Source organism: Saprolegnia diclina (assembly GCF_000281045.1).
Source record: "Saprolegnia diclina VS20 unplaced genomic scaffold supercont1.29, whole genome shotgun sequence".
Lineage (NCBI taxonomy): Eukaryota > Oomycota > Saprolegniomycetes > Saprolegniales > Saprolegniaceae > Saprolegnia > Saprolegnia diclina.
The window spans coordinates 39,727-64,870 of record NW_008246096.1 but is presented as its reverse complement, the minus strand read 5'-3'; the positions used below and the strand labels follow the sequence as shown (position 1 = coordinate 64,870).

At 58.9% G+C, this 25,144-nt stretch overlaps 12 protein-coding genes across 13 annotated transcripts; 5 read left to right on the top strand and 7 right to left on the bottom strand.

Moving 5' to 3' along the window:
• Positions 1-16: 16 nt before the first annotated feature.
• SDRG_09091 (hypothetical protein) lies at positions 17-2,467 on the bottom strand. Its single transcript, XM_008615004.1, has 4 exons — positions 2,264-2,467; positions 1,396-2,209; positions 276-1,349; positions 17-222 (listed from the first exon to the last, which is right to left on the bottom strand). The coding sequence occupies exons 1-4, from the start codon at positions 2,416-2,418 to the stop codon at positions 73-75; spliced, it is 2,193 nt and encodes a 730-aa protein (XP_008613226.1). The 5' UTR covers positions 2,419-2,467; the 3' UTR covers positions 17-72.
• Positions 2,468-2,914: 447 nt separating this feature from the next.
• SDRG_09090 (nucleoside-diphosphate kinase) lies at positions 2,915-3,737 on the bottom strand. Its single transcript, XM_008615003.1, has one exon. It carries the CDS (start codon positions 3,646-3,648, stop codon positions 2,986-2,988), a length of 663 nt encoding a protein of 220 aa, XP_008613225.1. The 5' UTR covers positions 3,649-3,737; the 3' UTR covers positions 2,915-2,985.
• Positions 3,738-4,441: 704 nt separating this feature from the next.
• Positions 4,442-5,627, top strand: SDRG_09089 (hypothetical protein). The gene is made up of 2 exons (XM_008615002.1): positions 4,442-4,928; positions 4,976-5,627. Exons 1-2 carry the CDS (start codon positions 4,455-4,457, stop codon positions 5,507-5,509), a joined length of 1,008 nt encoding a protein of 335 aa, XP_008613224.1. The 5' UTR covers positions 4,442-4,454; the 3' UTR covers positions 5,510-5,627.
• A 129-nt stretch (positions 5,628-5,756) lies between these two features.
• On the bottom strand, positions 5,757-7,546 carry SDRG_09088 (hypothetical protein). The gene has a single exon (XM_008615001.1). It carries the CDS (start codon positions 7,499-7,501, stop codon positions 5,807-5,809), a length of 1,695 nt encoding a protein of 564 aa, XP_008613223.1. The 5' UTR covers positions 7,502-7,546; the 3' UTR covers positions 5,757-5,806.
• Positions 7,547-7,951: 405 nt separating this feature from the next.
• SDRG_09087 (hypothetical protein) lies at positions 7,952-9,731 on the bottom strand. Its single transcript, XM_008615000.1, has one exon. It carries the CDS (start codon positions 9,676-9,678, stop codon positions 8,053-8,055), a length of 1,626 nt encoding a protein of 541 aa, XP_008613222.1. The 5' UTR covers positions 9,679-9,731; the 3' UTR covers positions 7,952-8,052.
• An 868-nt stretch (positions 9,732-10,599) lies between these two features.
• On the bottom strand, positions 10,600-12,246 carry SDRG_09086 (hypothetical protein; the record flags this gene model as incomplete). Its single annotated transcript, XM_008614999.1, has 1 exon — positions 10,600-12,246. The coding sequence occupies one exon, from the start codon at positions 12,244-12,246 to the stop codon at positions 10,600-10,602; it is 1,647 nt and encodes a 548-aa protein (XP_008613221.1).
• A 485-nt stretch (positions 12,247-12,731) lies between these two features.
• Positions 12,732-13,991, bottom strand: SDRG_09085 (tetraacyldisaccharide-1-P 4'-kinase; the record flags this gene model as incomplete). Its single annotated transcript, XM_008614998.1, has 4 exons — positions 12,732-13,206; positions 13,257-13,493; positions 13,538-13,650; positions 13,695-13,991. 4 exons carry the CDS (start codon positions 13,989-13,991, stop codon positions 12,732-12,734), a joined length of 1,122 nt encoding a protein of 373 aa, XP_008613220.1.
• A 788-nt stretch (positions 13,992-14,779) lies between these two features.
• On the top strand, positions 14,780-16,780 carry SDRG_09084 (hypothetical protein). Its single transcript, XM_008614997.1, has one exon. It carries the CDS (start codon positions 15,088-15,090, stop codon positions 16,732-16,734), a length of 1,647 nt encoding a protein of 548 aa, XP_008613219.1. The 5' UTR covers positions 14,780-15,087; the 3' UTR covers positions 16,735-16,780.
• Positions 16,781-17,462: 682 nt separating this feature from the next.
• Positions 17,463-19,188, top strand: SDRG_09083 (hypothetical protein). The gene has a single exon (XM_008614996.1). It carries the CDS (start codon positions 17,520-17,522, stop codon positions 19,140-19,142), a length of 1,623 nt encoding a protein of 540 aa, XP_008613218.1. The 5' UTR covers positions 17,463-17,519; the 3' UTR covers positions 19,143-19,188.
• Positions 19,189-19,687: 499 nt separating this feature from the next.
• Positions 19,688-21,491, top strand: SDRG_09082 (hypothetical protein). The gene has a single exon (XM_008614995.1). The coding sequence runs from the start codon at positions 19,743-19,745 to the stop codon at positions 21,354-21,356; it is 1,614 nt and encodes a 537-aa protein (XP_008613217.1). The 5' UTR covers positions 19,688-19,742; the 3' UTR covers positions 21,357-21,491.
• On the bottom strand, positions 21,428-23,687 carry SDRG_09081 (the record flags this gene model as incomplete). 2 transcript variants are annotated; one of them, XM_008614993.1, is made up of 13 exons in its annotated part: positions 21,428-21,638; positions 21,682-21,773; positions 21,814-21,898; positions 21,942-22,035; positions 22,084-22,141; positions 22,191-22,368; positions 22,415-22,637; positions 22,683-22,793; positions 22,846-23,051; positions 23,099-23,188; positions 23,229-23,311; positions 23,358-23,384; positions 23,430-23,687. In XM_008614993.1, the coding sequence occupies 13 exons, from the start codon at positions 23,685-23,687 to the stop codon at positions 21,455-21,457; spliced, it is 1,689 nt and encodes a 562-aa protein (XP_008613215.1). In that variant the 3' UTR covers positions 21,428-21,454. The 2 variants fall into 2 exon arrangements, with proteins under 2 accessions (XP_008613215.1, XP_008613216.1); XM_008614994.1 differs by having other exon boundaries at positions 21,682-21,776; positions 21,825-21,898.
• A 631-nt stretch (positions 23,688-24,318) lies between these two features.
• SDRG_09080 (hypothetical protein) lies at positions 24,319-25,142 on the top strand (the record flags this gene model as incomplete). The annotated part of the gene is made up of 1 exon (XM_008614992.1): positions 24,319-25,142. A coding segment is annotated over exon 1 (735 nt), but the record flags the coding sequence as incomplete, so codon positions are not given.
• Positions 25,143-25,144: the final 2 nt, after the last annotated feature.

Below are 25,144 nucleotides of genomic sequence, written 5' to 3'. Positions count from 1 at the left end.
GCGTCAACACACCACACGACGTTTTATATGGTTGATTCATGCAAGCGGGTTACGACGCCCAAGGGCGAATGCCTAGGTCTGGCGCTTGGCCGTCCGGTTGTCGGACCGCTTGTTGGGGAGCCACGCGGCGAGGGGTGGCACTTGGCTCGCGGCGGCCGAGGCCGCGGCGCCCTGCGTTGCTTGCTGGGGCATCATGGTTCTCCGCTGCATTTCGCCGCCAATCTACGCACATGAAGACGCGTGGTGCAAAGCACATATTACGGGTGGGGTGATACCTCGTAGAACGACGACATGAGCAGCGCTTGCTCGCGCTTCTGGATCGACTTGAGGTCCTTGAGCTTGGACTCGAGGAGGTCGACCTTGGCCTGCTTCTCGGCCAGTTGGTTGCGGTGCGTGCTCATCGCGACCATGTACTTGCTCTGCACGGCGTGCAGCGTCTTCTTCGTGTACGTCTCGAGCTTTTCCTTGTCCTGCGACAAGTTGTTGATCGTCGTCTCCTTCTCCTTCAGTCGGTTGGTGAGTTCGCCGATCGTCGCACGGAGCGAGTCGCTCTCTTCAATGTTGTTGGTGAGCTTCCGCGCCTGTTCTTCGTGCGCCTGGAGCTGCGAGAGCAACTTGGCGTTCGCGGCTTCGAGGTGCGCGACGTGCTGCGGTGGCGCCGCACCCGACGATGACGACGGCGCGGCCGCATCGCTCATTTGTTCGAGCTGACGCTTCATCTCGAGCGCCTTCTCCTGCCAGACCACCTTCATACGCAAGGCGTCGTCGCGCTCGTGCTGGAGCAAGAGCACTTCGCCACTCGGGCCCGTCGACGTGGCAGCCGCCGCATCGCTGCTCTGCGGCATCGCGTTGAGTTGCTCCTTGAGCACTTTATTTTCACGCTCGAGGCGCGCAATCTGCTCGCGAAACGGCATGCCGCCGCCCAAGACGTCGGCTGCGCTCGTGTACATGCCCATGTCGCTCCCGTCCTCGTCCGGGACGTTCGAGCGCAGCTCCTCAAGCTGGTGCTCGAGAAACTCCTTGCCGTGCATCGCGGTCTCGAGCTCTTCCTGGAGCTGACGCACCTTGTGCTCCTTGATTTGAAGCGACGACATGATTTCGACGTTGGCCGTCTCGAGCTCGACGACTTGGTTCTTGTACTTTTCGATCGCGAGCTTGAGCGTCGGCATGGTCTTGATCGTGCTTTCCAGGTCGAGCATCTTCTCGAGGTACGACGAGTTCTGGCTCTCGACCTCCTTGACGTGCTGTTTGATCGTGTTCATCTCGTCGAGCTTCTGCTTGTACTTGACGACCGTGCTCTCGAGCTTGGCGAGCGCCACGAGCTTGGAGCGCGAGATATCGAGCTCGTCCTGTACATAGAGTGATTTTGAGTTTGAATCATCATTGCGATCGTACCGCTTGCCGGCGAACTTCATGTTCGAGCACCATCATGCGCTCCGACGACTCCTTCTTAATCTGATTGAGCTCGTCCGTTTTGGCTTGGAGCTCCATCGTCAGCGCGTGTTTCTCGGCGTTCACGAGTTCTTCGAGCTTCTTGTTGTCGCGCGCGATCGATTGCTGGCGCTCGGCGTTGAGGCGACCGTTCTCGTCCTCGAGGTTGACGATCCGCGCGCGCGTCGCGGCAAAGTCGATCGCGAGCTTCTCGTACTCTTCTGTAATCCGGCGCTTGTCTTGCTCGGCGTCCTGCCACTTGCTCTCAGCCGTCATGAGGCGCTCCTTGATTTCGTTCATCTCGGTGCTCGTTTCGGCATGGCTGTAGCCACGAAGGGGCGTCATGTCCGCGGCCGCCGGTGGGGGAATGCTTGGGGACATCGTCGGCGAAAAGGCCGACCCGCTGCGACTGCCCGCGGGCGACATGGGCGGAAAAAACGACGTGAGCTGCTCGATGAGGCTCATGACGCTTAGCTGCACACGCTGCTCAAGGTTCAAAATGCGCATGACAAACGTCTGGCGGTCGGCGCAGTTGACCGCGCAGTACAAGATGAGCGCCGCGAGCTTCCCGAGCTCGACTTCGGTCGGGATGTCCATGCTCGACGCCCGGGAGATGCCATTGAGGTCGACGTAGGCCGCAACGTCGCAGCGCACCGCGAGCTCCTCTTGGTAGAACGTCTCGATGCCACGCGCAATCACATTAAAGTTGGCCGACTTGAGGATCCACGTCATGTCGCTGTCTTCCTTGATACTCTCGAGGTCGACGTAGTCCGGGTCGCTACCAGGCCAGCATGATGAGGAAGAGGGCCCTTTCGCCGAGCATGGATCTTACATGCGGTTGACGACGCGCCCGAGGAAGATGCCATCGGCGAGGGTCTGCCATGTGAAGTCGGCGGGGGCGGCGACGTCGGTAGCGAAGGTCTGCAGCCACTCGAGGAGCGACGCCCGCTTGTCCTCGTCCATGCTGAACGCGCTCGAGTCGTCCATCTCGTGCTTCGTCCCGACCCGTTCTTTTGGGAGAAAAATGCAAATTAGCATCTATAGGAAATGACTGTCTATCTTTTTCTGTGGTTTCAGCCAATGGAATCGCGCCCGTCGGGTGACATATGACCAATCACGACGCGAAGGATTAAAGCCTGGGATCTCGACAGCTTGTCATGACGCAAAGTCAACGCCGTCAACAAAGAAAAGGCCGGCAACGACGAGCAAGCCAGACCAAGCCGCGGCTGCGGGATGGATGCGAGAACACCATGCGCGCTGACCAAGCTAGGCACGATGGTACAGTACGTGGAGAGGGCTGGGCACGCGATGCTACTCGGGTAGAGGTGGCAGGAGGCGCAAGGGACGCTGTCCATCCACTGCTGCATTAGCATCGGCGCCAGCTCAGACGTGATCAGAATGAAGCGGCTGCAAGCCAGCCAGGTACGTTGAGGATGAGGTGGTGCTGGATCCTGAGCGGAAAGCAGATTGTTGGAAAGAAGCGTATCGAGTGCACAACGTTTGCAGAAAGTGGTGTTGAATGTGTAGTTAGTTACCAAACGCTAGGACGAGCATTTAGTTGTCGGCAACGACCCACTCGTCGATCGAGCGCGTGTAGTCCTGGATCTCGGCCTGCGTAAACCACATGCCGATCTCGTGCTTGGCCGAGTCCGGGCCGTCCGAGCCGTGGACAAGGTTGCGGCCCGTCGAGATGCAGTTGTCGCCACGGAGCGTACCAGGGGCAGCCTGGTTGGGGTTCGTGGCGCCCAGAATCTTGCGGCCCGTCAAGATGACATCCGTGCCTTCCCAGACCATGCAGACAATGGGGCCCGAGGCAAAGTACTTGACAAGGCCGCCGAAGAACGGGCGACCGGCCAAGTCGGCGTAGTGGTCGCTGGCGCGGGCCTCCGTGGCCGTCATGAGCTTCATGGCGACAAGCTTGTAGCCCTTCTTCTCAAAGCGGCCAATGACCTCCGAGATAAGGCCACGCTCGACACCATCCGGCTTGATGGCGATGAACGTGCGCTCGTGCTTCGTGCCGGCGACGCCCGTGTACGGCGTGACGCGGGGCGCGGCCTTGTTCTGGGCCGGCGTCGAGAAGGCAAGGGCCGTGGCAGCCGTGATACCGGCGGCGACCATCCAGGGCGCCGAGACCTTCTGGGCGAGGGCCGGGGCCTGCGTGCTCATGGCGCGCGTGGCGTTGCGGGAGAGGTTGCGGACGACGCGGCGGGCGAACATGTTGATGCTGAGTACTAGGAGGGCAATCCGAGAATGGCGAGGATAGCCCCACGTTCACAAGCTCGGCCGATCCGTGCCCCCATTGGCTCACACGGCGCCTTCGAATTATTACACGCAAATCGTGTAACGTTCGATATAAACCACCAAAATAGTGTGCACGTTGCAGATTCGCTGGCCACCCAAGTGTAACCCATGCACGGCTTGGTTTATACTGCGACGCACGCGAGCTGGCAAGATGATCCATCAAGAGCCATCCGCTCACCCTCGGCGACTTCATTCGTCTTGCATTATGTTTGTGGAATCGCTACACTCTGCAAGCACCGATCAACTGCTTCGCGGCCACACCCAAATGCGCTGTGTGGTGAAAGTGTCGGCGGAGCGAAAATCGACAAATCTTTTGGAGAGGCTTGTTATTTTGAATTACTGACGACTAGCACTGACGATATTACGCAAAAGACTGAACGCGATGGACTACTTTATCGATAATGAAACTCAGCTTTCCGTTTCGAATCATATATACCTAAAGAGGTACGATTTCATACGAACGAGACCAAATAGGTCAATCACTGTTTCAAACGACTAACTACTTCACATGCGATATCTAACGACTACCGTGGAGGCGGCGAATTTGAAACTGAGCATGTTGGAGTGGCACCGGATCAAATGATTGGCGCCCACAGCGTACCTTTGAAACTCAATATCGATGCATTCTCACGGTGATGTTCAGTGGCCCGCGGTGACTCCGGTTAAGTACGCCGATCCGGATCGGACTTTGGCGCGATTTGGTCTATCCGGATGATCGCAGCATGCTCCAGCGCATAAGTCTCGTGACCATGGCCGCCACGCGACGTCGCCTGCGCTCTAGCAGCAGCGCCACGAAGGAGCTCCTGGGCGACCTTGTCGATGCGCCCAAGAAGCCCAAGCGGGCGCCCAAGGCGGCGTCGGTCGATGCCATCGCGAAAGAACGCACGCCACCCAAGCGTGCCAAGGCGGCGGCCGCCAAACCAGGCAAGTCGCTGGAAATCGTAGCTCTCGCTGCCGACGCCGATGCGCGCGTTGTGTACACGTACCCTCGCCTCGTGCAAGGCAAGCTGCTCAAGCGGTACAAGCGATTCCTTGCCGACATCCAGCTAGCGAACGACGAGGTCGTGACCGTGCACTGCCCCAACACCGGGCCCATGGTGGGTCTCTTGGACATGCCACTCGCCAACGTGCAGCTGTCATTGAGCGACAACCCAAAGCGCAAGTACGCCCACACGCTCGAGCAAATCCAAGTTGACGTACGCCTCCTTCTGTCATTGCTATTGGAATGACAGCGACTGCGTAGAACGGCCAAGGGCTCGAGTGGGTTGGCGTGCATTCGACGTCGGCCAACGCGATGGTCGGGAATGCACTTCGCCACGGCTGGCTGCCGGACGTCGTCGGGCACGCGCGCATCACCAAGATTTCGGCCGAGGTCAAGCACACAGCCCATAGCCGCATCGACTTTGTCGTCGAGACCGATGCCAAAACGTATTACATTGAAGTCAAGAGCGTGACGCTACTGACGGAGAACGGCCGCGCGGTCTTCCCCGACACGGTCTCGACGCGCGCGCAAAAGCACGTGGAAGAACTGATCGCGCTCCAAGCGTCGCACGGGACGTCGATCCAGCCAACCATCGTGTTTGTAATCCAGCGGCGCGACAGCAGCTCGTTTGCGCCGTCGACAGCGCACGACCCTGCGTTCGCAGCTCTCTGCGCACGCGCCAAGGCGGCCGGCGTCCACCTCTTTGCCTATGCGTGCGAGCTCATGACGCCCACCTCTGAATCTGGCCACGTTGTTTTGCTGCCGGGCCCTCTGCCCGTCATCACCGACGACTAACTTTCGTTGCAAAAGGTATATTCTGGACCAAAATGTGGCGGAATGAACCCAATGTAAAGTTCTTCTTCCTGCTCTCTCGTATATCGTATATCGCGATTACCGCATTTTGATTCCTGGATTCGTCTTTTCACTACGCGGTGGCGCTCGTTTTGGTGTGGCGAACGACTCACGCACACAACCAAGTGGGTTGCCATCGGCAGTCCATGCACAGTCGCGACGACAAACTCGACAAGATACAACGCGACCAAAAATTGTCGAATCGAAACAAGATTTTTCAGTGTGTGTTAAGTTAGATTCTTAAATGTACTCGCCCCACGGGTCGGCGTCGTCCAAGTCGATCGTGGGCGGCGCAGGCGATATGTTGAAGAGCGCTTGGATCTCGTCAAACGTCTTTTGGCCTGTTTCCGGCACGACAAAATATACAAAGAGCGTGTAGCCGACAAGCGTCGCCACAAAAATCAAAAATGCATAGTCGCCGAGCACGTCCTTCTGCGAGAGCGTCGGGTACAAAATGCCCACGAGGAGGTTGGCGACCCACGTTGCCATTGTGCCAAGGGCGCCGGCGCTCGCATGTAGAAAATCGGGAAAGATTTCGCCCGTGACCATCCACGCCATCGGGCCGATCGAAAAGCAAAAGGCGCCGACAAAGATCGTCGCCGAGACAATCGAGAGCGCCGAGTAGCCTTGCGTGAGCGAGACGACGACGCCGACGGACGCGAGCACCATGAGCGACATGAAATTGAGCAGCAAAGTGCGCCGCTGAACCTTGTCCATGATGCGTGCGGCCACGAGGATGCCGCCCGTGCGGACGACGTTGACGATCGTGTTGCCGACGCGCGGGTCCTCCACGCCGGCGTGATAAAAGATGTCGGACGAGTAGTACATGATGGCATTGATGCCGCAGAGCTGCTGCGCCGAGCAAAGCACGACCGCGATGATGAGCTGCTTGCGGTATTTCTTGGAGAAGAGCGCGCGCCACGGGTTGATGCCAAGGACCTCGTGCTCCTCTTCGTCGTGCGCCGCGATGAGCGCGTTTACAATTGCGTCCGTGTTGCACGGGCGGTACAAGCGCTTGAGCTCGTCGAGCGCGCCGTCGTGGTCGCCTTGCGCAATGAGCCAGACCGGGCTCTTCGTCGTAAGCGGAAACAAGAGCATTTGGATAAAGCCGAGCACGATCGGGAACCCGACGAGGACGCGCCAGCCGTTGCCATAGCCGACGACGTAGTGGACTGTGGTTACCGCCAACGACCCAAACGCGACGCCGACCTGAAGCCCGGTCGAGAACATCCCGCGCATGTGGCACGGCGAGATCTCCGAGATGAGCACGTTGCAGACGTTGATGGCGGCGCCGGACGCAATGCCCGAGACGAGCCGGCCGATCGAGAAGAGGTAGATCTCACTCGAAATAGCTTGGAGGAGGCCACCGGCGATCATGACGATCGCATTGAGCAGCAGCGTTTTCTGCCGGCCGTACTTGTCGGCGGGGTACCCGCTGCCCATGGCCCCGATTGCGCCGCCGAGGATCCACGCCGAGACCGCCATCGTCCACTCGTTCTCCGAGTGGCCGGGAAACATGATGCAGTCTCTCTCAGGGATCGGACGCAGCGCGCAGTTGTCGTCAAAGGGCCGAAAGTTGAGCTGGGACATGAGCCAACCAAACTGGAACGAGCCCATGAGCGCGACCGTGATCGTTGCGTACAGGATCGGCGCCGGGATGAGCGCTTTCGAGTGCTCTTCGTGGAGCATCGACTCGAGCCGGCTGAGTTGATGCCGCGACGTGCTTCGGCGGGACGCGCGCCACGACGGCGAGCTCAGTCGTTTCCTTGCGCCCGGCTTGGGTGAGAACTGCACCGGCATGTACACGTCATCGTCGTCGTCGTCGATGTCGTCGTCACCAAGATCGCCGGCGCTGTTGGGGCCAAACGTGCCCTCAGTCGAGTGCGCCGTCGGCACCCGGTTGGGCGACGCGTCGAGGCCGGTCCGGGATGCCATCCTGTGATCAGTAATGGCAGCCAAGCGGGCAAGGACCGGCTGTCAGTGGCTGGTTCTATATTGACTTCAACCTTTAGAAACACCGCGTGTTTTTGTGCTAAAGTAGGTGCCATCCAATTGAATTTCAGGATGCCACGTCATAGAAAAAGCCGAAACGGTCGGTGAAATGGCAAAGCCAACAAAATCAACAGCGAAACGCTCAATGCTGATCCAACTTGGCACAACGTTCTCTCATCCTGGGGATGGGTCGCTTCGAGTGTCTTGGTTGGCAACCGACTTCCGCTATCACCCTCGGCCAATCGCCATTATGACACTACATATCACGAGCGTCCAAGTGCAAATAGGGACGACCTGAAAGGCGCACCAATGAAGGGTAACGCCTCAGCCGCACACATAAGCGCAAGACGTGTGGAAGCGCCACGTTGCCTGAATGCCCACAAACAGAAAAAAGCCCATACGCGGACAACAATCCATACGCGGCGTAGAGCAAATCGATTTCATAACAAATAGTTTATACAACCCGACAATATCCAACGTTGTCTAGCAGACGTCTACTTGAAGCTGTCGAACGGGTCGACTTCCGTGACAGGCTTGGGCGACGGCGGCGAGACGCGGTCAAACTCGGCTTGGATTTCGTCAAACGTGCGCTGGGCCGTCTCGGGCACAACAAAGTACGTAAAGACGATGAAGACGACGAGGAAGCCAAGGAAGATGAGGAACGCATAGTCGCTGAGCACATCCGGCTTGGAGAGCGTCGGGTACGAGATACCGACCAGAAAATCACCGCTGAACGTAAACATGGTGCCGATGCCACCCGCGCTCGCATGTAAAAAGTCCGGGAAGATCTCGGCGGTGACCATCCACGCCATTGAGCCGATTGAGAAGCAGTACGCGCCGACATACGTTGCCGTCGCAAGCACAGAGAGAATGGGACTGGCGTAGATGAGCGAGATCGAGATGCAGGTCGCCGCCGCCGCCATGACGCCCATACCAAAGAGGAGAAGCGTCCGCCGATGGAACTTGTCCATGACCTTGGCGGCAAACACCATACCAATGGTACGGACCACGTTGATGATCGTGTTGCCAATGCGCGGGTCGTTCACGCCGGCGCTTGCAAAGATGGACGACGAGTAGTACATGACGGCGTTGATACCGCAGAGCTGCTTGGCCACGCAGAGCACGATCGCGATCGTGAGCTGAAGGTGGTAGCGTTTCGAGAAGAGCGACTGCCACGGGTTGATGCCCACCGTCTCCTCGACCATCTCGTCGTGCGACGCTTGAATTGCGTGCAAAATGGCCTCCGTATCGCACGGCAGGTACAACCGGTTGAGTTCAGCGAGGGCCAATTCGGGCTTGCCGACAGAGATGAGCCACACAGGACTCTTGGCCGTGAACGGAAGAAGAAAGATCTGGAGCCCTCCGAGCGCGATCGGGAAGCCAACAAGGAGCCGCCAGCCGTACGAGTAGCCGATAAAGTAGTGGCACGTTGTGACGGCGAGCGAGCCGAATGCAATCGCGACTTGAAGGCCCGTTGCGAAAAGACCGCGCATCTCCATCGGCGAGATCTCGGAGACGAGGACGTTGGCGACGTTGACAGCGGCGCCAGCAGCGATACCCGAGACGAGGCGGCCAAACGCAAAGAGGTATATGCCCGTAGCCACGCTCTGGAGCCCCGCACCAATTATCATGACGATCGCGTTGAGGTACAAGGTGCGTTGACGTCCATACTTGTCAGCAGGAAAGCTGCTACCAATGGTACCGATGGCCGCGCCGATGGTCCAGGACGTGACCGCCATCGTCCACTCGGTGCCCGAGTGACCTGGAAACATGATGCAGTTGTCTGCCGGAATCGGGCTCTTGCCGCACTTGGAGTTGAACGGCTTGTAGTTGAGCTGCGTGAGGATCCAGCCGAGTTGGAAGGTGCCCATGAGCGCAACCGTGATGGTGACGTACAAAGCGCGCGTTGGCTGGAGCGCCTTGAATTGCTCCTCGGGGATCATCGACTCGAGGCGGCTGAGGTGCCGCCGAGAGGACGACCGGTTCGTGGACCGCGACGTCGCTCGTTTCATATCGTACATCGTCGGCGACGATGGCGGTATCGCCACAAAGACGTCGGGCTTGGGCGTAGAGACGCCACCAAAGGTGGTCGTTGGTGGAAGCTGTGGTGTGCCGGCCATTGCAAGTTGCCAAGTGCCAAAGTGCCGGACGACGAGGTTTAGAGATCGCGGACCGCTCGTTCCATCGCGTGGCTCTGCGATGCACCCATTCTATGTCGGTTGCGCCTGATGAGTTTGCATTTCAGCTCAAGGTGATGCGCCACGTCACATCCTCGACGAGGCCAGTCGACGAATAGCACGCAGCAAATTGATTCGGGAGCACAAAACTGCGCGAGCTCCGAGAAAAGCCATGAACACTGGCAATACAGTCGATAGCAAGCTATATACATGTAGCGTGGTGATTTCAACGAGCGACAAGCAACGCGCGTTTGAAGTTGTCGCGACGAAGACATGCAAGATCGCCATGCCTCCTTGAAGCTCCGCCAAAGGCCACGCTGACTTACACCGGTGTAATCCCAGGTCAAGTTGCCCTCTTTGTTTTCACAACAAAGCGAATCTCTAAGGAGCAGAGGACGTCGTTTGAGCCGTGCAGAATGTGCTTCAGGAGCAATACGAATCAGTCGGGCCACCGTCTTGCCATGGTCTTGGTCCAACACTCCCACACAATACAGTGGCGGCTGAAAAAACCATCCGCGATCCTCGCACTTGTCGCGACACCAAGCACGACGCCGGTGTGCAAACGTTGTATGATTGGCCACCGCCCTCGTCGCACGGTACATGGACTGCACAGTCCCGCACCTTGAAGTTGGCCTCGCGAAAAAAGATGCATTTTGAAATCATTTGATGTGCGAGGTTTCAAAAACCTTTCAAATCCAATATCAACATCTCGACTTTAGTCGATCCTCACCGACTACGCACCGACTAACTACGACTAAATCGACACCCAAAGGTACATGTATGACGCGTTGTATAGTCGTTCCAAAGCAACCACGACATGTCATGACAAAACACACAAATTAGTTTATAAATCTAGTGGGGTACCTAGTCGATGCTCGCGTACGGGTCCAATTCGACTTGAGCTTTGGGCGACGAAACCGGGAGCGGGTTGAAGAGCAGCTGGATCTCGTCCGAGGTCTTGTGCGACGTCTCGGGGAGCATAATGTACGTAAAGGACGCGTAGCCGACGAGGAAGGCGAAGAAGAGGAGGAACGCATAGTTGGAGAGCGCGTTGGCGGCTGCGATCGACGGGTAGAAGAGGCCGACGATGAGATCGGCGATCCACGTGGTCATGGTGCCGACGCCGCCGGCCTTGGCGTGGAGAAAGTCGGGAAAGATCTCGGCCGTGAGCATCCACGCCATCGGGCCGATCGAGAGCGAGAAGGCGCCGACAAAGATTGCCGTCGAGACGAGCGACACGATCGGGTTGGCGTAAATGAGCGAAAAGACAACGCCGAGCGCCGCGATGGCCATGGCCGAGAGGCCCGACACGAGCAAAGTGCGGCGCTTGACCTTGTCCATGATGCGTGACGCGACGAGGATGCCGCCCGTGCGCACAATGTTGACGATCGTGTTGCCGACGCGCGGGTCCGTGATGCCGGCGTCAAAAAAGATGTCGGACGAGTAGTACATGATGGCCGTGATACCGCAGAGCTGCTGCGCCGAGCAGAGCACGACTGCGATGATGAGTTGCTTGCGATAGCGCTTGGAGAGGAGCGCTTGCCACGCGTTGATCTCGGCCTGCTCCTTCTCTTCCTCTTCGTGGGCCGCGATCATCGCTTGCAGCATCGCCTTGGTGTCGATGGGCGCAATATACAGACGCGTCATTTCCGCAACAGCTTCGTCGTGCTGCTGGTGGGCGACGAGCCAGACAGGGCTCTTGGCCGTGAACGGCAGCAAGAAGATTTGGACCGCACCCATGACGACCGGGAACCCGACGAGGAAGCGCCAGCCGTACGAGAAGCCGACAAAGTAGTGGCACGTCGTCACCAGGAGCGCGCCGGACGCAATGAAGATCTGGATACCGGTGCCGAGCGTACCGCGCATGTGCGTGGGCGAGATCTCCGTGATGAGGATGTTGGCGACGTTGATGGCCGCGCCAGATGCGAGGCCCGAGATGAACCGACCGACCGAGAAGAGGTAGACTTCCGTGGACGCGGCTTGGACGGCGCCACCGACGATGATCACGATCGCGTTGAGAAAGAGCGACCGCTTCCGGCCAAACTTGTCGGCGGGCACACCGCTGCCCATGGCGCCAATGGCCGCGCCGAGAATCCACGTAGAGATGGCCAGCGTCCACTCGTTCTCCGAGTGACCCGCAAACATGACGCACGCTTCGTCCGGAATCGGCACTTTTTCGCACTCGAGGTTGAACGGACGGTAGTTGAGCTGCACGAGGCACCAGCCGACCTGGAGGCACCCGATGAGCGCGACGGCTGCCGTAATGTACAGCGCCGACGTCGGCATGAGCGCGGCCGCGGTCTCGTCGGGCAGCATGGCTTCGAGGCGACTGAGGCGGACGCGGGACGTGGATCGGCGGGATGCGCGAAGCGAGCCGGTGGACCCGGTGCGTTTGAGGTCGTCGGCCTTGGCTTTCGGCGAGCTCTTCATCGGAAGAAACACGTCCGGCTTGGGCTGGGTCGTCGGCGTGGTTGGCGCCGTGACGTAGGCGGCGGTTGGTGTCGAGGCCATGGAAGCAGGACAGCAGCTGTGAGGCAGTGGAGTGGTGCTGGGAAGTGGAAAGTTGTAGAATGAGCTGGTGGATATCTGCTTGATTTCTTGCGTGCGTATCTTGGCCCGGCAGAGTGGTCGTTTTTTGCGGTCGCTGATTTATGCGCCCGTGTGATAAGCCAGCCAGTGTTTGGATTTCGATACACTGGATGCGACACGCCAATTTGTTTGTCGCGGAGGAGCTGCGAAGACACGTTAGCATAGAACACGCAGAGCTTGCATGTCTTGTCTGCGAATGACGGCACGGGCCGGAACATGGTCAGCACCAAGCGCAACTGCGTGGGTGGTGTCTGTGGGCGTCGTCGTCTTTGGAGGCGTTTGTTTGTCTATGCTGGCCGCAGACAGTTCTTTCATTTCGCGCTGCATTGACTCTGAGCAGCTAAGTTACTCAACCGCGGTGATGCACGTGAAGCAGAGCATGTACGGAGGTACTTGGGCTTAGGCAATTACGCTTCACGTGGTGTCGCGAGAAGCTTGTCGATGCGTGCAAAGACAGCGGCACGCTCTTGGATGAAGGTCAGTTGGCTCAGCGCGACACGGAGCTCGTAGTCAGCACCCAAGTTTGCCTGGAGAAGCGCGGGGGTTCGGAAAAAGTCCTTCTCGGTCGTCACCACAAGAACGTCGCGGCCATCTCGTAGCGTCTCGATCGCCGAGGCAACCGAGTGGAGATCCTCGGTCGTGTAGGCGTGGTGGTCTGGGAAGATTTCCATGTGCAGCGCCGCCGCTGGAAAGACCTTGCGCAACGCGTCCTCGAACGACGCGGGGCAGCCAATGCCACAGAGGCCGACGACGAGCGCGGCTTCTTTCGTCGCGAGAGGCGGTGCCACGCGTGTCTGGACACATGCAGCCGCCTCCGACGCAAGGGGCAGCGCCGTGATCTCCATGCGGGTTGTCGCGACCACCGTGTCCGGTCGGAGCCACCTAATTTGATGCGAGGTCAGCGCATACTTCATGGGCTGTAGTGGCCATACGGGCGAATGCGGGTCGTTAGTGCGGCGACGTCGGTAGGGTCCAAGTGGTCGGCGTGATGGAGGATCACAATGTCGGCGCGCGGCAGCGCCACCTCGGGCCGCTCGCGCAAACGTCCTTGGGGCAGCAGTGCGCCATTGCCAAACGGATTGTATGCGTCCAGCATGACGATTTCAAGATCTTTGTGCAGCGAGTACTGCTGCAAACCGTCGTCGAGGAGCGCGATCGCCGGCTTTCTACTACACGAGCAAATAAGCTCAGACGTGGTATAGCCAAGAGGCACCTCTTGTGTGCTGATATCTGAGCCATTGCTGCCTTGTAGCGGTGCGCGCCTAGCGCCAACGTGCTCTCTGGGAACTCGGCGGCAAACATCTTCCACTCGTCGTCGCCATAGCCCTACGCGTGCGAAATGACGATTTTCCCAAGCTTTCAGCAAGTACCCGAGACACAAGCATGAAGGGCACATCACGCCCAGCGAGGTACCGCGCGACGTGGTGCAGGCACGGCGTCTTGCCCGTCCCGCCCCACGTGACATTGCCAAAGCTGATCGTGCTCAGGGGCAGGCGCTGGCGCGGTTGTGAGGCATAATAGCTGCGTCGAAGGGCACTCAGTGAGCCATAGAGAGCGCTCAGAGAAGAGAGCGCCCCTTGCACCAGCGGGTGCTGCTCGTGGCGGTCCAACATTAGCTGCCGCCACACGGCGCGCCGCAGGTCGCGCTGCCATTGCGTGCGGGCCATCGCGGATTGGCTGGCTTTTTATCCGTACTCATCCAACCAATCACAGACCGACGATTCGATCCAAGTGCGAGTGACGAGCAGCGCTGTAGACAGCAGCGAGCGTAATTGCTAGCCATCGCACGGGACGAGGCACGGGGTCGCATTCTCTAGCGCCGTTCAAGAAACAGGCACCTTCTTGGACGACAAGAAGTGTGCTCAGTGCACCTGCCGTGCCCAGTCAGGCGCATCGTCGACTGTACTGCGAGGCGAACTGGGACGTGTACGTACTACTTAGCACACGCGGTCTCTATTGTGGTGGCAAGCCACACGGAGTTTGCAACGGCGGCGCAATCGCTGACCCGTGACCGACGCACTCGTCGCTTGTGTTGCTAGCAGGTGCGTACCTCGTTCGCTGCAGGTCCGTGGCTTTCCCACGCACTTCCTTTTCGCGTCCTCGCCTTCTTCTGACGTTTTATCCTAGGCGGTCGCGCCGATTCGTCGCCGGCTAGGTACACGGGTTCGAGACACAGCACTGTATTCGAGCAGAAGCTATGCTCGAGAACAAAGTGACCTGGATGCTAGCATGTTTTATGTGGTGCCTGCGCTGACACCAATCTTCTCGTGGCTACGCTACAACGTTCGTTCGCCCGCTCCTCTGGAAGCGGCACTGTAGCACACAAGAAAACTCCCATCCCACGCTGCAACACTGCCTCAAGACTCTGCGTACTCGAACAGTGCATCGACAGTGTCCCAAAGTCGTAACTTGATGGCGCATCGGTCGTTGCGACCGCATCCAACGAAAGCCAACACCCGACGGCGACGACAGCAGGGCGATTCCAGGCGCGTGCCACGCGTAAAAAGCGCGGAAAGTTGAACTCATTTTTATCTGCCCCAGCCACATGTCGCAAATGCAAACACTGTTTTGGCCGCCAAGCCAGTGGTTTGCGACGTCGCCGTAGCATAAAAACGGCATGTTGCCAGGTCATCGGGCTGCGAAGACACGCACGCACGCGATGCACACGTGAATCTTGAGAAATCAAGCAGCCCAAATAGCTCATTCTACAACTTTCCACTTCCCAGCACCACTCCACTGCCTCACGGCTGCTGTCCTGCTTCCATGGCCTCGACACCAACCGCCGCCTACGTCACGGCGCCAACCACGCCGACGACCCAGCCCAAGCCGGACGTGTTTCTTCCGATGAAGAGCTCGCCGAAAGCCAAGGCCGACGACCTCAAACGCACCGGGTCCACCGGCTCGCTTCGCGCATCCCGCCGATCCACGTCCCGCGTCCGCCTCAGTCGCCTCGAAGCCATGCTGCCCGACGAGACCGCGGCCGCGCTCATGCCGACGTCGGCGCTGTACATTACGGCAGCCGTCGCGCTCATCGGGTGCCTCCAGGTCGGCTGGTGCCTCGTGCAGCTCAACTACCGTCCGTTCAACCTCGAGTGCGAAAAGGTGCCGATTCCGGACGAAGCGTGCGTCATGTTTGCGGGTCACTCGGAGAACGAGTGGACGCTGGCCATCTCTACGTGGATTCTCGGCGCGGCCATTGGCGCCATGGGCAGCGGTGTGCCCGCCGACAAGTTTGGCCGGAAGCGGTCGCTCTTTCTCAACGCGATCGTGATCATCGTCGGTGGCGCCGTCCAAGCCGCGTCCACGGAAGTCTACCTCTTCTCGGTCGGTCGGTTCATCTCGGGCCTCGCATCTGGCGCGGCCATCAACGTCGCCAACATCCTCATCACGGAGATCTCGCCCACGCACATGCGCGGTACGCTCGGCACCGGTATCCAGATCTTCATTGCGTCCGGCGCGCTCCTGGTGACGACGTGCCACTACTTTGTCGGCTTCTCGTACGGCTGGCGCTTCCTCGTCGGGTTCCCGGTCGTCATGGGTGCGGTCCAAATCTTCTTGCTGCCGTTCACGGCCAAGAGCCCTGTCTGGCTCGTCGCCCACCAGCAGCATGACGAAGCTGTTGCGGAAATGACGCGTCTGTATATTGCGCCCATCGACACCAAGGCGATGCTGCAAGCGATGATCGCGGCCCACGAAGAGGAAGAGAAGGAGCAGGCCGAGATCAACGCGTGGCAAGCGCTCCTCTCCAAGCGCTATCGCAAGCAGCTCCTCATCGCGGTCGTGCTCTGCTCGGCGCAGCAGCTGTGCGGTATCACGGCCATCATGTACTACTCGTCCGACATCTTTTTTGACGCCGGCATCACGGACCCGCGCGTCGGCAACACGATCGTCAACATTGTGCGCACGGGCGGCATCCTCGTCGCGTCCCGCATCATGGACAAGGTCAAGCGCCGCACTTTGCTCGTGTCGGGTCTCTCGGCCATGGCCATCGCGGCGCTCGGCGTTGTCTTTTCGCTCATTTACGCCAACCCGATCGTGTCGCTCGTCTCGACGGCAATCTTTGTCGGCGCCTTCTCGCTCTCGATCGGCCCGATGGCGTGGATGCTCACGGCCGAGATCTTTCCCGACTTTCTCCACGCCAAGGCCGGCGGCGTCGGCACCATGACCACGTGGATCGCCGATCTCATCGTCGGCCTCTTCTACCCGTCGATCGCAGCCGCCAACGCGCTCTCCAACTATGCGTTCCTCCTCTTCTTCGCCTTCCTCGTTGGCTACGCGTCCTTTACGTACATTATGCTCCCCGAGACGTCGCACAAGACCTCGGACGAGATCCAGCTGCTCTTCAACCCGCTCCCGGTTTCGTCGCCCAAAGCTCAAGTCGAATTGGACCCGTACGCGAGCATCGACTAGGTACCCCACTAGATTTATAAACTAATTTGTGTGTTTTGTCATGACAGTGCATCGGTTGTTCTAGAACAATCGGACTGCTTTTAGTATCCGGATGGTATGAAGCGCCAGACGTTTGATCCGGTACAACCTCGCCCATTATTTGGCTGCAAATCTGCGCTGTCTTTGGCAAGTCCAACCGTGCACCCATCATCACCACAGGCGCAACTGGCAATGGCCTGTCGTTCGGAAAGCTGATGCGACGACGACAAGCGCGAGAATTTTGCTGATTCCATCCGCCGTGCATCCGTGCACTGACCACAGTGTGATCTTGGGCGTCGCAAGCGTCGGCAAAACTGAGGAACCAACTTGGCCGATCCTGTTCCTGGCGTGGACCCTCGACAAAATTTGTCGAGGGTCCGCGCCAGGACGAACGACATTTCGTCCGACGTCGTGGCTTCCTCATGCATACTCCTGCGGCCGTTGGCGCACCTTGAAGGAGAACCCGGTTGTCATGTCGTCGCAGCGACAACGGCAACTGAAGTGCGTAGTATTTTCAAGGGCAATACAAATCATTGTTGGTACCGCTGACACACATTTCTCATTTCCCAATGCACTTGCTGCATCCAGAGGCCGCAGCTCATATTGGCCATAAAAGAAAGCATGACTGGACCACGATATGACGTGGCGCGCGCACGACACTGCTTGCAAAGTTCAATCTCATCTGCAACATAGAATGGGTGGCGCACAGAGACACGTGCCGAAACCTGCGATCTTTGGCGCGATGGCACAGCACTCGACAACTTGCAATGGCCGGCGCACAACTCCTTCCAACCACCAATTTTGGCCTCGTCTCGACACCCAAACCGGACGTCTTTGTGGCGATACCGCCGTCTTCACCGACGCTCGGCGATGGCAAGCGAGCGACGTCGCGGTCCGCGAACCGGTCGTCCTCCCGACGCCATCTCAGCCGCCTCGAGTCGATGATTACCGAGGAGCACTCGAAAGCACTGCAGCCAGCACGTGCACTCTACTTGACGATCACGGTTGCGCTCATGGGCACCTTCCAACTCGGCTGGATCCTCACGCAGCTCAACTACAAGCCGTTCAACTCCAAGTGCGGCGAGATTCCGATTCCGGCGGACAACTGCATCATGTTTCCTGGTCACTCGGGCACTGAGTGGACGATGGCGGTCACGTCCTGGACCATCGGCGCGGCCATCGGTACCATTGGCAGCAGCGCCCCCGCCGACAAGTATGGCCGTCAACGCACCTTGTACCTCAATGCCATCATCATGATTGCCGGCGCAGTGATTCAAAGCGCGTCCACGGGCATCTACCTCTTTGCGTTTGGCCGCCTCGTCTCGGGTATTGCTGCTGGCGCCGCTGTCAACGTCGCCAACGTCCTCGTCTCCGAGATCTCGCCGATGGAGATGCGCGGTCTTTTCGCAACGGGCCTTCAAGTCGCGATTGCATTCGGCTCGCTCGCCGTCACAACGTGCCACTACTTTATCGGCTACTCGTACGGCTGGCGGCTCCTTGTTGGGTTCCCGATCGCGCTTGGTGGGCTCCAGATCTTTCTTCTTCCGTTCACGGCCAAGAGTCCTGTGTGGCTCATCTCTGTCGGCAAGCCCGAGTTGGCCCTCGCTGAACTCAACCGGTTGTACCTGCCGTGCGATACGGAGGCCATTTTGCACGCAATTCAAGCTTCGCACGACGAGATGGTCGAGGAGACGGTGGGCATCAACCCGTGGCAGTCGCTCTTCTCGAAACGGTACCGCCTTCAGCTCACGATTGCGATCGTGCTCTGTGTGGCCAAGCAGCTCTGCGGTATCAACGCCGTCATGTACTACTCGTCGTCCATCTTTGCGAGCGCCGGCGTGAACGACCCGCGCATTGGCAACACGATCATCAACGTGGTCCGTACCATTGGTATGGTGTTTGCCGCCAAGGTCATGGACAAGTTCCATCGGCGGACGCTTCTCCTCTTTGGTATGGGCGTCATGGCGGCGGCGGCGACCTGCATCTCGATCTCGCTCATCTACGCCAGTCCGATTCTCTCTGTGCTTGCGACGGCGACGTATGTCGGCGCGTACTGCTTCTCGATCGGCTCAATGGCGTGGATGGTCGCTGCCGAGATCTTCCCAGACTATCTGCATGCGAGCGCAGGCGGCGTGGGCACCATGTTTACGTTCAGCGGTGATTTTCTGGTCGGTATCTCGTACCCGACGCTCTCCAAGCCGGACGTGCTTAGCGACTATGCGTTCCTCATCTTCCTCGGCCTCCTCGTCATCTTCATTACCTTCATTTATTTTGTTGTGCCCGAGACGGCCCAGCGCACGTTTGACGAGATCCAAGCCGAGTTTGACCGCGTCTCGCCGCCGTCGCCCAAGGCCGTGGCCGAAGTCGACCCGTTCGACAGCTTTGAGTAGCGACATCGCGACGACTTAAATAATAGAATTTAGGAATCTGATTGCATCTTACGTGCCACTTCTTCAAGCACGGTACCAGGTTGACGGACGAAGCTCGCTCGAGACATTGTTATTGAACGGGCACATGCAGTGACGTTTGCAATACCGCGTTGGGACGCTTGTTGAGGCCGCCCATCCTTGGCCACTGTCTCGTGGTGGAATGTCGTCTGCTGCTGCCCTCGGCGACGATTTGTCGGCTTCGAAAAGAGTCAAGTTCGTGACCTCCAAAAACCAAGGTCGAGCCTTATTTTCGGCATGCAATGCCCGTGAAAGGACTGTCTTCGCGGCATCGTGTGGTCAAGCGACCAGCTCCAAGGCCGACAGCCCACTACACCCGAAGTTCTTCGATAAGTTCTTAGAGGCCAAACGCATTGAGAATACTTCTGCAGGTTGGGAAAAGCTGCATTCAAGCAAGGTGCCCAATCTTCTGGAGCCCTGTGCTTGGCAATATAGCTCCCATCGCTACTGCGCACAAGGTCTTTACGGCGGTTGCTTGCACGTGGCGGCGGAAACGGACATGCGCAGGTCGTTCGATATTTTGGCTCGTGCAAAGTCGGACGCATGTCGTTCCGTGATGTCGCGACGCCGCTGCCGTCGCCCAACGACACGTACGTGGCCATCGAGGGCACGCCCAAGCACGCACCGCCGGCCTTGTCCATCCGCGCCAAACACCGCAGCAATTCGCGGGTCCGCCTCAGTCGCCTCGAAGCCATGCTGCACGAAGAGCATGCGAAGGCTCTAGTCCCGACACCGCTCTTGTACGTGACGATCGCGGTCGCGCTCATGGGGTCGTTCCAATTCGGCTGGCTCCTCTCGCAGCTCAACTACCGTCCGTTCAACGTCGACTGTGCGAAGAACCCGATCCCGGACAAGGCGTGCATCCTCTTTCCTAGTCACTCGGAGAAGCAATGGACGATGGCGGTCACGGCGTGGATCGTCGGTGGTGCGATCGGCGCCAGTGGCAGTGGGTATCCGGCCGATCACATTGGGCGGCACTACACGCTGCTTGTCAACGCCATCGTCATGGTACTGGGGAGCGCGCTGCAGACAGCCGCCGATAGTATCACTCTCTTCTCGATCGGCCGGCTCGTCTCGGGTATTGCGTCCGGCGCCGCCATCAACGTCTGCAACGTGCTCATTTCCGAGATCTCGCCCACGCAGATGCGCGGTATGTTCTCGACCGGGCTTCAGGTCGGCGTCGCGTTCGGGTCGTTGGCGGTGACCACGGTCCACTACTTTGTCGGGTACGGCAGCGGCTGGCGCATCCTTGTCGGGTTCCCGACCGTGCTGGGCATTGCGCAGATCCTCTTGATCCCGCTCACGACGAAAAGTCCGGTGTGGCTCGTCACGCACGGCGAGACGGCCCTCGCCTTGACCGAGCTCCAGCAGTTGTACCGCCCGTGCGACTACGAAGGCATTCTACAAGGCATGCTATCAGCCCACGACGACGAGGTCAAGGAGACTGCTGGCGTGAACACTTGGAGCCTGCTTTTCTCGAAGAAGTACCGCCAGCAACTCATCATTGCGATCGTGCTCTGCTCGGCGCAGCAGCTCTGCGGTATCAACGCCGTCATGTACTACTCATCGTCCATCTTTGCGAGCGCCGGCGTGAGCGACCCGCGCATTGGCAACACGATCATCAACGTCGTGCGCACGAGCATGATCTTGGTGGCGGCGCGCATCATGGACACGTTCCCGCGACGGACGCTGCTGCTGGGATTTCTATCGCTCATGGCATTCGCATCCGGAGGCATCGTCGTCTCGCTCTTTTATGCCAGTCCGCTGCTCTCTATTGCATCCACCGGGATCTTTGTCGGCGCGTTCTGTCTCTCGATCGGCCCGATGGCGTGGATGGTGTCGGCTGAAATCTTTCCCGATTTTCTTCACGCGGGTGCAGGCGCCGTCGGCACCATGACCACGTGGCTGGCCAACTTGGTCGTTGGCGTCTTCTACCCGCTCTTGGCCGACCCGTCGGTTCTCGGCAGCTATACCTTTCTACTGTTTGTCGGGTACCTCCTCGGTGTCCTCTGCTTTGTCTATTCCGTAGTGCCCGAGACTGCGCAAAAGACGTTTGATGAAATTCAAGTGGCCTTTGCCCACCACCCGCCGCGCTCCGTCTCGTCCCATGACAAGCTTCTGCGTGCGATCGACGACGAGGAGAGTTCTACTATATAAGGTGGACATAAGTAGGATGCATGCGTAGTCTCGACGAGTAGAGGCACGTGTGAGAGTGTTACAGGGGTAGGGTCGACATGTAGAAAGATAGACTAACGTTACATAAAAGTGCTCTCAAAGTCGTGCAGGATGAGCTCGGTCATGCTCTTGCTCAAGTCGCCAAGCGTCTCGACGCTCGCATCAAAGAATGCGTAGAGCTCGCGACCGACCGTTCCCGATCGCCGGGCGACGACCCAGCCGTCGCCCGGCGTCCGAACGCATACATCCAGCAGCGCCGTATCCCTACGACGGTTCACGCATCTACAAGGCACCATACAAAGCATACGCGGCCATCGCGGCGTGGGCGTGGTTGAGAACGTCGAGGAGTGGCCGAGGTACACTGGCTGCCTGAAGTCGCAGCGGCATACCAGCACCATCCTACTTGACGTCGCCTCGTTGGCGCGGCAGCATCACGTACCCGGGACTTACTGCGCAACTTGGCGAGGTTGTGGAGCTGCACGCCCAGCGTCATGCGGTTTACGTGAATGAACGACCAGACCGACCTAAATGCCATTAGCTGCGAGGGCAGATCATGGAAGGACGTACGACGATGACGCTGTTGGCGGCGACACTGTGCGCCGCGAAGCCTCTCGCACATGCACATGTCCGTCGAGAACGTCCTGTAGCGCGCCACAGACGCCTAGCACAGCAATGTGGTAAGTCCCAGGCGACCGAAGACGTCGTGTACGTGAGAGTGCGACCGCGTCGTTCGCTTCCACGACAAAGACCAACGTAACAAGCAGCTCCTACCATAGCCTGTCAAGCTCGGTACCGACACAAGATAACGTGGTCCACCTGCCACACAAGAAGGTGGCATTGCTGTCTGTTCACGAGCAGCGAAATGGCCGGCGCCCAAATGTCCTTGGCTCCAAGCAGAGCAAACGTCCCGTCGACGCACTGTAAACCGTGGTTGACGGCGTGTGGGCTCGGGTTCTTGAACGAGTTGGTGACTTCGGCCAAGTACTCGCGCGCACTAAGACATGGCGCGTTATAAATTGGCAAGTCGGTTGTGGTACTACCTTGGTCGGCGCTTAAGCAGCGGACTTGGGCTTCCGTTCATCTCGGTGTAGGCTTGCTTGGTGGCCCACACGGGGGAGTAAGCAGCAGAGTATGTCTGGTCCATCCACAGCGACGTCGGCGACGCAGGGTGCGCACGCACATAGCCCTCTTGCTCGCGGAGCCGGAGTACAGTGTAGAGCAAGGCCAGCTGCTCGAAAGGCAGCTGCGTCCAGACAACTTGTCCTAATAGAACGAGACAGTGGGCGCCGTGAGCCATGACTTCACTACCGTGGACGAACGCGGCCGCCGACACGATCGCGGGAAGCTCGGTCGAGAGACTCTGAAGAAGCAACTGAAAGCATAGCTGGAGGTGCTTGCTTTCTGGGTAGTACACCAACCCTAGCGTCCACTTGCTGGCTTGAACCCACGACCATACACAGGCGAGGTGTACCGTGGAGGTCGCTAAAGCACGTCACTTGTTCGTCGAGTCCGAGCGCCTGGGCAAAGACAGGGAAAAAGTCGGCGCACACGCGACGAAACGCGTGGATCGGAGAGGCGTCTTCAAGCTGCGCGAGCGAGACGCGGAGGCTCTCGACCCTCTCGTGCGCTGCCTCGAGTGCGCTCGTGTCGGCGTCGTCCCGCACCTGCAGCGCCCGCCTACACGTTGCGCTCTAGTCCATGGTGCATTGCATGCAGTATCGTACGAAGAGGCTTTGCGAAGCAGCTTGCGCGACGCACCAATTTGCTCGAGAACGGCCATGCCCGACGTGCCCGCGCGATTCGTGGCGAGGCGCCTACGCTGGGCATGAGCGGCGAAGTACGTTGGTGCCGTACGCTTCAATGCTGCCGTAGAAGAGCCGAAACGTCGCGTAGAGCTGGTCGACCGCAGCTTCCATCGCCGCTTCGCTGCATGCGGCCTAGGCAAGTTGGCGTTCCCGGCGGCGCGTTTGCGTGGTCACGTACCGCGTCGTCGTCGCGCGTCTGTACGCCCTAGAGCACGACGCATAGAAGCGATAGGTCCATGCGTACACATACGAGAGCAATCCACACGTGCGACTCACAGCGGCGATAGCAGTAGCGCATGGTCGTGAGCTGGACATGCGTCGCGTCGGCGGCCGAGGTCGCGCCAAAGCTGGACGCGAAAGCATGGGCGCCCTGGAGCAGCTGGAGCACGTTGAGCTGGTCAGCGACGGCCCGTGGCGGGAAGAAGTACAAGACACGCGCCGCTGACTCTTCGTCCGTCGCTGCGTCGTCGTCGCTGCCAAGGCCGTCGTGCCACAGGACCAGTTCCATCGATCTTTGTCCCCACAGATGTCCCAGCGCGTTTTCATTGGCTAGAATTTGGATACGCGCGTGGATTGGCTAAAATCACGACCACATGAGGGCGTGGATTGGCCCAAATCCTGGCGAGCTTGTGACGGCGCACCGGTACGGTTTGGCAAGCATACAAAACGCGACTTCAAAGACTATGGCCGGCCCCGTAACTTGCAGCTTGCTCTCGGATACGGGTGCGATAGCGGCATGTGTTTGGCTCGACTTGCCGTACGCTCGTCGCTCCACCCTCACTGTAAGTGATACATCGCATCACGGTGCGTGGTTGCGCGGCGAAGTTGCCATCAACACTCAGCCGCGTCCTTTCGTCATCATTCGACTGATTCACCGCGCGCAGCAAGACAGTACGCGGCGACAACACGCTGTATAGGCGTTGAAAAGATTCTTCGTGCGATAAACGCAGCAGCAAATGGGAGACTTGGCGCCAACATTCTTGAACTTCAAACCTAAGGCAAAGTCGCATTCTCACCACGCAAAGTACGTAAATCGTGTTAATCCAATACAAACACATTTAGTCACTACCTACACTATTAAAACATCGAAGGTAGTCACCCGCTAATCGTGTTACTTGACGCAGTGATGTGGAAGCGGCAGAGAACCGAGCCACGCGAAGTGGCAGTAACATAGATTACCTCCTGGTCTTCCGCGGCCGCAGCGCTTTTGACCATTTTGCAATTCACCATGGCCGACACAGCGCAATTGCCAGCGCCCAAAGCCATCTCGCCACTACCAAAGGCCTCGGCCATCCAAGACCACAACGATGACTACGTCGCCCTCCAAGACGCACACCACAACGAACATACCGACGACTATGTGGCCATTCAGGACACTCCGCGATCCGACGATGGCGGCCTGAACGAACCCCGTGCGAGTACATCATGGCGCGCGTCCCGCCGCAGCACGTCGCGTGTCCGCCTCAGTCGTCTCGAGAGCATGATGCACGAAGAGCACGCCGCGGCCTTGATCCCGATGCCGATTCTGTATGTGACGATCGCGGTCGCGCTCATGGGTTCGTTCCAATTTGGCTGGCTCCTCTCGCAGCTCAACTACCGTCCGTTCAACGTCGACTGCGCGAAGAACCCGATCCCGGACAAGGCGTGCATCATGTTTCCCGGCCACTCGGGCAACGAGTGGACGATGGCCGTCACGGCGTGGATCGTCGGTGGTGCGATCGGCGCCATGACCAGCGGGTACCCCGCCGACAAGTTTGGTCGCCAGCGCACGCTCTTTTTGATTGCGATCACGATGATTGTCGGTGGTGTCCTCGAGACGGTCTCGAGCGAGATCTACCTCTTCTCGTTTGGCCGCGTCGTCTCGGGTATCGCGTCCGGCGCCGCCATCAACGTCTCCAACGTGCTCATTTCCGAGATCTCGCCCACGCAGATGCGCGGCATGTTCTCGACCGGGCTTCAGGTCGG